We start from the raw sequence: 12892 nt of genomic DNA, 5'->3' as shown, positions 1-12892 counted from the left end.
GGTGTAACGTTCGTGCATTTTCAGCTCAATTTTTCTTACTTTCCTAACAACAAAGACCTATGTCAATAGTTATGCTGTTTCCACGAAATTTCCACCAAATTTAGTAGAAATCTCGCGCATCTTCAGTTCTTCAAAAAGAGAAAAAGTGAGATATAATAACATGACATATTAAATTACTCTAAGCTTTGTTTACTTTCCTAACAATGCATAGTGTACCGTCTATTTCTTAATGGATAGATAATACACGTGGACCATGGTTGTAAATCTTGGAGCAATCTAATCTGTAAAGAGAGAACAAACGATTGGGATCAGTGGGGGATGGAGTAAAGAAGAAAGAAGTTAGAGCAAACATGCCAAATTTAGTAGAGTCGAAGAGAAAAAAAAATTAGTAGAGTTAGGATGCCAAAGACTCGGAGATAAATTATAAAAGAGACAAAAAGAAAGAGAAAAAAAAAAATTAGTAGAGTCGAAGCTCACAAATGAAATCTGTAATTTGTTGGATTTTTTTTATTATTCTATTTAAAAAGAAGGGGCAAAAAGTAGAACCATTTTTGGTTTATAAGTCATGGGTTTCAATTAGTTAGGGTGTTAAAAATATTTTTAGGTAGCCAATCAAAAAATTTTAAAAATCATATCATATCATATTATATTATATTATATTATATATAATAAAAGTTGGGCTTAGACGCCGTGGTTGTGCCAAGTGGCAGCACCAAATTGCAGAAATTTTCTTAAATTTTTAGATTAAAAAAAAAATATTTACATAAAAAAAAAAATCTAATGCATCCTAAATTGCAGCAACGAATCTAATTCTTCTTATTTTTTAATTACTCCATTTAAAAATAAAGGTCTAATACATCTTAAATTAATAGTATCATTGCGCGCATTGTAAATCTATCCCAAAAAACTGTATATATATATATATATATATATATATATATATCTCTATATCACCCTTCCCCAAAAAAAAAAAATTGCTGTTGCTAAAGATAAAAAGTTGACTGGCCGAGGAAAACTTCAATAAATATCATATGGTGATGTATATCAGCATTTAGATCCAGGCTTTGATGAATAATCCTAACAAACCATATATAATGTAAATCTATCCAAAAATCCATATATATCCCCCAAAGAAAAAGGCATTTTTGGTGAGGATAAAAAGGTAGACCGGAAGAGAAAAAGTTTGATAGATGTATATGGTGATAAGTATATATATAATCAGGAAATTAACGTATAATCAGGAAATTTTAAAATAAAAAGAATTATATTTCGTATTAGCCTCTTTAGAGATCTATATTAACAGACTTTTTTTTTTTTCTTTTTTGAATGATATTAACATAGACTTCAAGGAGTTTCGGGTATTTGATTTTTATTTGGACTCCTTTTTTAGGTCGAGTATGTATATATATACACGGTTGGTGTATTTTTTTTTTTCATTCACCAACTTATTATACAGTTTTTGGGTTTAGGCTTCCATTGTCCTACCTACAATCATGTAGGTATATATTTGTTTACTAATCAAATTGAATACATTTTATGTATTTGTTGCCTTTTGTTTAAGTTAATTTCCTTATGTTTGATCTAATTTATATGTTAATGGTTTGATCCAATTTAATTATTTTGTTGTCCAATATTTAATTATATCCTAAATTTGTTCAATCTTCATCAAATCAAATTTGGAGCATAAGGGTAAGAGTTTCACATCAAAAGTTTTTATTGAATTGTTCTTATTAACATGTTTTACTTTTACTTGCCCATGAGATCATTTATTCTAATCAATTTCTTTATTGAATTCTTCTTATCAAGTTTTTACTTACAATTTTTTGTTTAATTCTTATAACATGTTTTATACACTCTCATTAATTCAAATAGATTCAACTAGAGATGGTTAACAAAAAAAAAAAAAAAAAAAAAATTCTCCGTGTTGCCTTAAGCAAGGAAGTGACAGAAATGTTGCAAGAAATGAAAGATGACTTATGTCACTGGCAAGTTTTGAAGGTCAATAAGGTTGGTAATTTCATTAATCTTTTTTTTTTTGTTTTGTTTTAAATGGCCAAATTTTGGAAATTTAATTCCCAAATTTTTTGAATCTTTACAATGTCATCATTCTTCCAATATCAATTTTTTTATGTATTGATAATTTTTACTCTTGAGCTGTCACTATAAAATAGGTTTTTTTTTTTCCTTACAATGATGGAACTTCGAATATCTTGTAGCAATAGGCTAATATTTCCTGAATTTTATTACAATAGATTGTAAAGAATTGAAAAAAATAATTTGGGTTCAAATTATTGCAATGGTATATTTATTGTAATAGTTATTTTTTTCATATTTTTTCTTACAATATATTGTAAAATAATTGGAATTAGATCATTGTAATAATATATTTGTGGGGGCCAGCCAATCAATAGGCCCATTAAGGTCAGGATCGTTGGGCCTGTGGCCCATCCGAGGATGCACATCCGTCCGAGGAGGCCAGGTCAGGTCATAAGGTTAATTACCGAAGGAGGGTGATGGTTAATATCACGAAAGTAGAGTTCTGTGTTCGTCCGAGGACACCATACTCTTCGGCAGTATGCGTCCGAGGACGATCAGGACACGGTCTTATTACAACCGGACCTCGGAATTACGTCACCACTAAAGATGGGATAACAAACTGAGGGTAAGAAAGAAAAGGCAAACAAATATTTATAACTACAGCTGCCTCCGCATTAATTATCTCTCAACCAACTCTCTGGCCGCATTAATGTGGAGGTGATACCTGAACAGTAAGGAGGCAGCCTTACAGCTGCCCATAGGAAGTTCTAGGAGGTGCTAGATGGGACAGAAAGAAATCCCCCGAACCCAACCTATACGTGTGTGGTGAGGATGGAACACGGAGGGTAGTATATAAACTGAAAGAAGAACATGCACACGGGGGGATCGGAACAAAAAAGAAAAGAAAGAAAAGCACAGACTGAAGAAGGAGAACGTAAAAGAGCAAAAGAACTGTATCGATTACCAAAACAAAACGATCGTTGCACCAGCTCTGAGCCCTCAATATACGTGAGGGTGAACCTTTTCATTCCACAAAAGTTAATCTAGTTCTTAAACACTCACGCTCTACAAATTATATTGTTTGGGCCTATTTACGTGCGAACCCAGTATCGTTTTGGGTCGTTACAAATCGAGTCCTTACAATATTCATTGCAGCTTCATGTTTGTCATTGCAATAGATTGTAAAATAATTGATATTTTAGTTATTACAATGTTAAATTTGTTGCAATAAGCCATCTCTTTGAAATTTCTATTATAATATATCGCAAAATATATAATTGGTATCAAGTTATTACAATGGTTTCTTCAATTTATGTTATTAAAAAAAAAAATTGATTTTTTCAATTTAAGTTATTGCAAAAAAATTTCTAAATTCAATTTAGTATTAAAATCTCCATTGCAATTGAAACTTATAAATTAATACAACTAATTATTATTAATGTAATAATTTACTATTTTTAAGTTACTATTGTGAGATAGAGTGGTCGGCGCTGGGCAGGGGCTTGGTTGGCGGCAATAGGTAGAAACAAAGTGGGTGAGGACTAAGTAGAGAGGAGCAACGGGCAAAAATGGAAAAGAGGAGTGAAGAAAAGAAATGAAAAAAATGATATTAAAATATTATGATCAGTGTTAACGCAACAAATATATATATATATATATATATTTATCTTTGCGTTACAGTGCACAGCTAAAGATAGCTATGCACTGTAGCTGAGAAGCTAAATTTTTTAGCTTTAGCTCTACTGCTGCAACCTTCTTTTTTGTGTTTTGGTGTAGCTAAAATAGCTATATAATTATTTAACTACACTGCTGCAAATGCTCTTAAGGATTTTCTTTAATGTCTATATTAAAATAATTGATTTGTATTATTATTTAACTAAATAGTAATAATAAGTAATAATTTATTATATAAATAATTATATATTAACGGTAATCCTAAAACGATATGCCAAAATATACCAATACCGAAATATTTTGTTCAAATGAATACCAAAATATTCAAAACATTAATTGTAATTCTGGTTAGCCATTAAGGTAAGGTCACAGAAGTAGCCTAGGCCCTAGTATAAAGGAGCCCCAAAATTCTTAGTTAATTAATCTATACTACTAATAACATGATTCTTTATTTGGGTTTTATCATTTTGCATACTAAATTATCGTTACACAAATTATTAAACTCTCTAAAATACTCATATCTTTTAGTTAAATAATTTTAAATTTAAAAACACAAACTGGTTGAAAGAATAATTTACTATTTTTTTAAAAAATTTCCTAAGTTTTAGATGTTTTTTCATTTTTCAGAAAAATTCTAAGAATTAATTAGGACACTATTTTAATCTCATTTTTTGAAAATTATGACACTAAATCCAAAAATTTGTTTATTTTTGTATTAGCTCGTGCAAAAATTTGTGTCTATTTTAAAATAAGAATTTGTTTTTTATATTTTATATACTCACTTTTCAAAATACCTTACGTCAAATTATTTATTTTACACTATATTTTATTAAAATATCATTTTTTTTCTTAATTTTTTAATTTTTTATATTTATTCACACACACAATAACTATCATCCACTCATTTATTTCATTCTCAGGATATTTAAAGCAAGAATAAAAAAAAAATAATAGAGCTAGGCTAAATTTACACAATTATTATAATAAGTATGTATTTTTACATAATTTTACATAACTTTATGTGTGTGAATTTTAGAATTTGTTAACTAAAATGTCGTCATTTTTCTATTATACAAGTATTAATAGTGATTCAATTGCTCTTAACAAACTTAAATATAAAACTTTTATATTAAAAAGAGAGTTTTAAATAAAAATTTTAATTTAAAATTTTAGATAAATATTATTTTAAAAAGTCTAAATAGTTGTGACCTGCGACCTCAGAGACTAATAGAGCAAGACAGAGGAAGGTTCAATATGTTGGCACCTTACAACAGTGCTCTAAATATCTTCTTTTTTTGGTTGCCAGGTAATTGTTTATGCAGGGGATAGAACCTTTGAGGGGTTGGTCATTAAGTGAACCAGGTACCACTTAGGCCAGAAGGCCCGGTGGTCAGTGCTCTAAATATCTAAATATATTGACCTTAGGCAATAAGTTGGTTTCCCAATTTACCCAAAAGTGAGAGCGCGTGGGTCCGTTGTCTTGATGAGTAACGTATTTGACAGAAGACGGAATAGTGGTTTTTCCCAATTTTTGTATCAGTGATTTGAAATCAAATCTTGTACTTAAATTTGCCGCTGGTTTCAGTTCTCAATGCATGAGTCATGCTTGAGAATGTTATTGTACTGATGGTGCAAGTACTTTTTTGAATTCCATTATTAAGGCTTAAAGATAGGCCCTGATTGAGGGGTGTGTGTCATGCATCATTGCACAGAAAGCTTCCTTTGTTTTATGCTGTGGACATCTTGTTTGCATATAAGGATAATCTGCTGGTCTTCCTCACTCTTCTTCAAACACGCCTCATTATATTTTGAGGTGGGGTTCCATTGTGTGATATTTTCTGTAATTAACTGTGGTCACTGCGTTGAAGTTATATGAGTATAACATTTACCTGCCCTAGAGAGGAGATGTTTGTGTGATGCTGGGTTCTCTAAGACATGGGTTGTCAGTTGGAAAAGTTCTTCATGGAAACTGCAAGCACGGGTAATATGATATTTATATTGTTCAACTTCATCTTAGCTGTTCTTATAATTAAAACACAGTCTATTTTCTATGATCTCTTTCTTTCTTTATAGCCTAATATCTTAGAGATGTGTATGAGTTCTTCTCAAAGGCTGGCAAGGTTGGTATTTGCCATTTTTTTTTTTTGGTTCGTAGATTATATAATTATATTTAGCTATCCCTAAAAGATGGTGTTGGATGGCAAGATCATAGGTTCAAAAGTCAAAATCCTCTGGGTGCATGTGTTACTTAATGAATAGAGAAAACAACTATTATAGAGTAGGTAAGGGAGGAGTTGTAGAGTTTGACTAGCAGTTTGTGCATCTGTGGAGCTAACATATTCTGTCTCTTTAAGAAAATGGGCCAGAAGCCCATTACCCTGTTTTACCATATTGCCATCCTAATTCTCAAATTTGACATTTTCCTTGGTTGAATGCACACAAACAAAATCTGGAGTAAGTGACCCCCACTTGTTTAGGCAATGATCCGTTGTAAAATGAGGCAGAAAGTGTTCAGTTTCAACTCTCTATTTAATTCTATCCACTGCTCGCATCCTCCCTTAAGTGTTGAGGAATGTTGCTCTATGAGTTGATTTTTCTTTTTTTCTCACACTCCAATGTAAATTGTTATCTTCTTTTTGTCTCTCATCTTTCTAATATCTGGAAAGCACAATTTTCAGGTTCGAGATGTACGCCTTATAATGGACCGCAATTCAAGACGATCCAAGGGAGTTGGGTACGTTTTATTTTCCCTGAATACATCTTAGTTGAAATTGTTTTGCAGTTCACATACACACATAGATACATACGAAAACATAACCAATAAATGTTAAATTTCTGGTAATTTCATATTGTATTAAATCCTAAAATTGCTGCTACATTTTTGTTTTTCAGTTCAATAAATGAAGCTATTTCATTAAAGAAAGTAAACCTTCTACTCCTGTAGATATGGGATTTGCAAAAAACTACAGTAGATATGGGATTTGCAGAAATTTGTGCCACATAGGTTTGGAGATCCATCTGTATTGTAAACAGGAAAAAAATAGTCTATGAAAATAAATAGAATGTTCTGTTTGCCATAGCTAGTATAAAACATGAATGGCACCAGTCCAAAATCTGGCAGAATGAATGTTGTCGTATTATGTTCACATTTGATTTATATCATTTAGGGAAAAAGTTCTGATTAGAATGGGAAAATGTAAACCAGTCATTCCATAGGATTATTATAATGCGAAAGTTATCAGAGTTGATTAATTGGACTAACCTTAAAGCAGGTTGCAAAGTAGTAAACCAGTGTGGGATATTTCAACCTGTTACAATCATATGCTTTTGTTGTTGTTTTTACAATTTTTTGATAAATTCTTAATTTATAGTTGAGTGTGAGGATTTTTCAGCTATAAAGATTCCCTTTAGTCTTCTCACTGGTTTTCTTGATTTATTTTTCTTATGTTATGGTTATCATGCCTTGTCATTGAGACAGAACAACCTAGCTCTGATACCAAATTTGATGCATAACAAACTCTGAAAAAAAATTGGAATAAAAGAAACAAAGAAGAAAATGTAAAAAACTAGGAGTCAGCACCTAGTGTTGGCTGGAGTCAGCACCAACCATTGGAAATGTTCCAAAAGAAATTTTACTAAGCAAGCCAATTGTCAATAATGCTGAACTCAAGGTGTCCTTCATTTAAACTAGCCAACTTAACACTGAAAGGAAATTATTCTGACTAATAAAAATAATTCTACTAATCTAGAAATAAAATGAAATAAATACCTGAACTAAGTTGGAAAGTAAATAACCAAATTACAATATAAGTAATTAAAATTGTATCCCTAAATTAATTAGGATTTTTTAATCAGTTGGGTTGACATGGGCTTTCAACATCTAGCCATGTGATCTGGGACCTGCATCTAGTGTCCGTATCAGATTGTTACTTCTTTTTGGATTCTTGATATGGTTATTCTTTACTAAATTCTGTTGATCCATTTCTTTTATTTTGAATAGGTTTTTGAAGCATTTGGTCAAGTAGAGCTGGTGCAGTTGCCTGTTGATGAAACTAGACATTGCAAAGGATATGGCTTTGTCCAGGTGAGTACTATTTGTGAAACGTTTGTGTAATTGCTTGAAAATGCAGCACTTAAATTTCTATGCAACACAGTTTTGCATGCTTAACTACATGAGAAGCTTTGAATGATATAGTTAGTCCTTTACTCTTATAGATTGATAATCGGCTTCAACATCACATACAGCTTGTATCTAAATCACTTGGTATAATATCTTTATATGGTGTTCTTGGCTCTACTGATGTTCTAGATGGCATATTATATGCACACCAAGGTTCCTCTTGATTTAGTAGGCTAATTGAATAAGTTGTTTATTGCAGTTTGCGCGTCTTGAAGACGCTAGAAATGCATTGAGTCTGAATCAACAGTTGGAGATTGCGGGTCGGCTTATCAAGTTTTTGCCATTCAATCTTTCAATGCACTGAGTCTGAAACAACAGTGTACAAATCTCATTGTTTTATTACCAGCTTCTTGTCATTTCATATATTTTACGCTGTTACTTTCTGTAGCAGCGTATTAGTTAATACAACAGTTTCAAAGAGTTTTACTTGGTGATTCAGAGTCCTTTCTAAGATCAATGCTTTCAAATCAAACAATTGAATGCCTGTGTTGCCCTGTTACTCGTCTTTAGTAACTTGGCATGTGCTTCTGTATAAAACTTCATGGCATTCTTCTTCTGTCAGTGCTGCATGAATGAATGGTGTATGCTGTACCAAAAATTCTTATTACAGGCTCTTCTACTTTGAATATGATCTTTTACCTGACTTCTCTTCTCCTTTTCCCCCTTCTTTTCTTTTCCTGTTCAGGTTTCAGCTCTTACTGATCAAGCTGGAATGCAAGATGTTGGAGCAAATTCTGGTGATTTTGATGATGATGAAGGAGGTGGCTTGGTTAGTTATTCCTCCATTTTCTCTTTATTTATTTATTATCTATAATATAAAAGTAAGCTATTCTTTGTGTGGACCTCCTCTTCTCCCACCCCCCCCCCCCCTCTTTTTCCATTCTTTCAAATTTTCTTGATATATTTAGATAGAATAGAATACAAGAAAAGAATACATGTGATTGAACCTAATTAGTTTGTTGAGGGTCGATAACTAACCCCAAAAATTTGGGACTCTTTGTTGTTGTTGTTGTATATATGATTATAGGAACAGTGCTGGTTTTGTGTATTTGCGATTTGAAAATACACAAGGTGCAGTTGCTGCACAACGTGCTCTCCATGGTAGATGGTTTGCTGGAAAGATGATTACTGCAACTTATATGGTAATTATATTTTCTCACTTCATTTTATTTTGTTTATTTTAATACATAGTCCTTAATAGTAAAACTACTAGTAAATTCTACAAGTGCATGCAGGTGCCCCAGGCATACGAGGCTAAGTTCCCTGATAGCAGATAGGATTTATGGATTATGGATGTGCAGTGACAAGATGGCATTTGCATGTCTTTGAGTTTTTCTTGGAGATTGGGGGGAAGAGAGAGAGAGAGAGAGAGAGAGAAGCTTTTGTATGATATTTTCCTTAGGTTTGGCATATGAATTGCCGACAGATAAAAGATTGTAAAAAGAGGTCAGATTTATCATTAAGGGTGAGTTTGGTTCATCTTTTTGAAAAAGTGCATAATGAAAATGTACTTTTTCAAAAAGTTGAGTGTATGGTAAAAGCTGTTAAAAAGTGTTTTTCGAAAAAACTGAGTGTTTGGCTAGCACTTATAAAAGCGGCAGTTTGAAAGGTAAATTACCAAAAAGGACAATGTATATATAAGAGAGTTTATTTCATACTTAAATCAATATTGTGAAAATTTTTTTTTCTCACCAATATTAGCTAATAATAACCTACCACTTAAGATTTATTGTGAAAGTATTGTGAAAATATTGTGATAAAAATTGATATTGATTTTAATTTTAACGTGCTATTAAAATTATTTTTTTTCTCACCAATATTAGCTAATAATAATCTACCACTTAAAATTTATTGTAAAAATATTGTGAAAATATTGTGATAAAAATTAATACTAATTTTAATTTTAACATACTATTAAAATTACTTTTTTCTCTTTCTAAAAAAATTATTTTTTTCTCACCAATATTAGCTAATAATAACCGACCTCTTAAAATTTATTGTGAAAAAATTGTGATAATATTTCATTATTCTTTTTTTCCTTTTTTTTCCACTCTTTTTTTATCCTCCACACGACATTTCTTTCTTCTTCTTCTTTTTTCCCACTAAATTTCTCGTCCATACACGTACCCGTTCTGTTTTCTTTTTTAATCCTTCTTTCCTCCTTTCTTTATTCCTTCCCTGCCATTCCTCCAAACACCAGAACATTCTCCATCTTCGTCTCTCTCCTTTTTTTTTTTTTTTTTTTTTTTTTTTTCTTAGCACTTCGTTTGTTGGTTCTTGGTGGAATCGATAGCATCCCACTTAGGTTCTGGCGACGTAGAATCCATCGGAGTGTGTGATGAAGATGAGGTGGTGGAGTTCGGAGACGGCGAGTGGTTGAGAGGGAAGGGCTTGGAGATCAAAAATGGGGTCGGAGTCAGAGTCGTCCAGGTTTGATCGGGAGGGGTTCGCCGATTTGATAGAACCTAGAGCTCTGTTTTTTTGATGCTTCGGCTTCGATTTTGTCCTGTAATTCTCTATCATTTTGCTATATTTTGATTTTCTTTTATTTTGCATTTTGAGGAACCCTAATTTGCAAGGGATTGATTTTTTTTTTCCTTAGCTGATTTGGGAATTTGTTATAGATTTTTTTGTGTTTGGATTTGGAAATTTGTTGGGAGAGCAGAGAGATGATTTGGGAATTTGTTATAGATTTTTTTGTGTTTGGATTTGGAAATTTATTGGGAGAGCAAAGAGATGATATGAGAACCAATGATTTATCAAGGGTAATTTGGTTATTTTTGGAAGAGCCCAACGGATCAAAATCAAAACGCGTATGAGCTTTTTGTTTATGGACCTCCAGAGTGTTAAAGTGGGCCCGTGTGTGGCTTGAATTGCCATAAGCCCTAGTCTAAGTCACTAGTGAGCAGCCACATGAGAGAAAAATAGAGAAAAGAGAGGCAGCCAGCTTCTATTCTTTTTGTTTCTATGAGAGAGTGCTAGGGTATAATTGGGATTTGGGTTTCTTGAGAGTGTTCTTATACACTATTGTATTTTCCCTGATAATAGTGAAATCCCTGCAACTCTGTGGACGTAGGCAAATTGCTGAACCATGTAAATATTGTCTTGTGTGTGTGATTGTTTTTCTTTGGCGTATGTTTTCTCTATTTGTTTTGTTTTCCATAAGTTGGGATTTTGGTTAAATTCCCTACAACTGGTATCAGAGCCTAAGGTTAGGTTTGAGTGGGAGTAATGGCAGAGGAAGCAGGAAAGGCGTCTGGAACAGAAAAGTTTGATGGCACAGACTTTGCGTATTAGAGGATGCAGATTGAAGATTATCTCTATGGGAGGAAATTGCATCCGTCTCTTTTGGGGACAAAACCTGAGACTATGAAGGCTGAGGAATAGGCTCTTCTTGACAGACAGGTACTAGGAGTTATCAGGTTAACCCTGTCTAGGTCTGTTGCACACAATGTTGTAAAGGAGAAGACCACAGCAGATCTGATGAAGGCTTTGCCTGGTATGTATGAAAAACCATCAGCAAACAATAAGGTGCACTTGATGAAGAAACTGTTCAATTTGAAGATGGCAGAGAATGCATCAGTAGTACAACATTTGAACGAATTTAACACTATCACAAATCAATTGTTGTCTGTAGAAATTGATTTTGATGATGAGATCCGTGCACTGATCATTTTGGCTTCTTTGCCAAACAGTTGGGAGGCAATGAGGATGGCAGTAAGTAATTCTACAGGAAAGGAAAAGCTCAAGTACAATGATATACGAGATTTAATTCTGACTAAGGAGATTTGTAGAAGAGATGCAGGTGAAACCTCAGGATCTGGTTCTGCCCTAAACCTTGAGACAAGAGGCAGAGGTAATAACAGAAATTCAAATCGGTGCAGATCAAAATCTAGAAATTCTAATCAGAACAGAAGTAAATCTAGATCAGGCCAACAAGTACAATGCTGGAATTGTGGGAAAACAGGTCACTTTAAGAACCAATGCAAAAGTCCTAAGAAGAAGAATGAAGATGATTCTGCTAATGCTGTAACAGAAGAGGTACAGTATGCATTACTTCTTGTAGTAGACAGTCCACTTGATGATTGGGTTTTGGACTTAGGAGCTTCGTTTCATATCACTCCATACCGAGAAATCATACAGAACTATACTGCAGGTGATTTTGGTAAGGTGTATTTGGCTGATGGTTCAGCCTTGGATGTTGTGGGTATGGGAGATGTCCGGATATTATTGCCCAATGGATCTGTTTGGTTACTGGAGAAGGTTCGACATATTCCTGACCTGAGGAGGAATCTAATTTCTGTTGGACAACTTGATGATGAAGGGCATGCAATACTATTTATTGGTGGTACTTGGAAGGTTACAAAGGGAGCTAGGGTATTGACTCGTGGAAAGAAAACTGGTACTCTGTATATGACCTCAAGTTTAAGAGACATAATTGCAGCTGCTGATACAAGTACTGATACAAGCCTATGGCATTGCAGACTTGGTCACATGAGTGAGAAAGGGATGAAGATGCTGCTGTCAAAAGGAAAACTATCAGAATTGAAGTCCATTGATTTTGACATGTTGAAAGTTGCATCTTAGGAAAACAGAAAAAAGGTGAGCTTCTTAAAAACTGGCTATACACCAAAAGCTGAAAAATTGGAATTAGTACATACTGATTTATAGGGGCCTTCTCCGGTTGCATCCCTTAGAGGTTCAAGGTACTACATCACTTTTATTGATGACTCAAGCAGAAAGGTATAGGTTTATTTTCTGAAAAATAAATCTGATGTATTTGAAACTTTTAAGAAGTGGAAGGCCATGGTTGAGATGAAAACAGGTTTAAAACTAAAATGTTTGAAGTCAGATAATGAAGGAGAGTACATAGATGGAGGGTTCAGTGAGTATTGTGCTGCACAGGAAATTAGGATGTAGAAGACTATTCCTGGGACACCATAGCAGAATGATGTGGCTAAGCGCATGAACAGAACTCTCAATGAGCGTGCTAGAAGTATG

General features: G+C 33.1%; 1 protein-coding gene and 1 long non-coding RNA gene across 3 annotated transcripts in view; one reads left to right on the top strand and one right to left on the bottom strand.

Moving 5' to 3' along the window:
• LOC126707498 (uncharacterized) overlaps positions 1–12892 on the bottom strand; it is a 52801-nt gene that overhangs the window by 14549 nt on the left and 25360 nt on the right. The window lies entirely within an intron of this gene.
• LOC126707493 (uncharacterized) lies at positions 5773–8319 on the top strand. Of its 2 annotated transcripts, XR_007648975.1 has the most exons (4): positions 5773–5831; positions 6390–6445; positions 7712–7795; positions 8091–8319. XR_007648975.1 is itself a non-coding variant. In XM_050407182.1 (3 exons), exons 1-3 carry the CDS (start codon positions 6284–6286, stop codon positions 8193–8195), a joined length of 351 nt encoding a protein of 116 aa, XP_050263139.1. In that variant the 5' UTR covers positions 6075–6283; the 3' UTR covers positions 8196–8319. The 2 variants fall into 2 exon arrangements, 1 of the variants encoding a protein (XP_050263139.1); XM_050407182.1 differs by lacking the exon at positions 5773–5831 and having other exon boundaries at positions 6075–6445.

Source organism: Quercus robur, chromosome 11 (assembly GCF_932294415.1).
Source record: "Quercus robur chromosome 11, dhQueRobu3.1, whole genome shotgun sequence".
NCBI classification, from domain to species: domain Eukaryota; kingdom Viridiplantae; phylum Streptophyta; class Magnoliopsida; order Fagales; family Fagaceae; genus Quercus; species Quercus robur.
Note: the sequence above shows the minus strand (reverse complement) of the source record. Positions and strands in the feature narration are given on the sequence as shown.

What these genes read in the sequence shown, in the direction of transcription:
- LOC126707493 (XM_050407182.1), top strand. Translation starts at nt 6,284, where the DNA reads ATGTTGCTCTATGAGTTGATTTTTCTTTTTTTCTCACACTCCAATGTA. An exon ending in AGACGATCCAAGGGAGTTGG is followed by an intron (nt 6,446 to 7,711) that starts GTACGTTTTATT and finishes TATTTTGAATAG; the next exon opens with GTTTTTGAAGCATTTGGTCA. An exon ending in AAGGATATGGCTTTGTCCAG is followed by an intron (nt 7,796 to 8,090) that starts GTGAGTACTATT and finishes TGTTTATTGCAG; the next exon opens with TTTGCGCGTCTTGAAGACGC.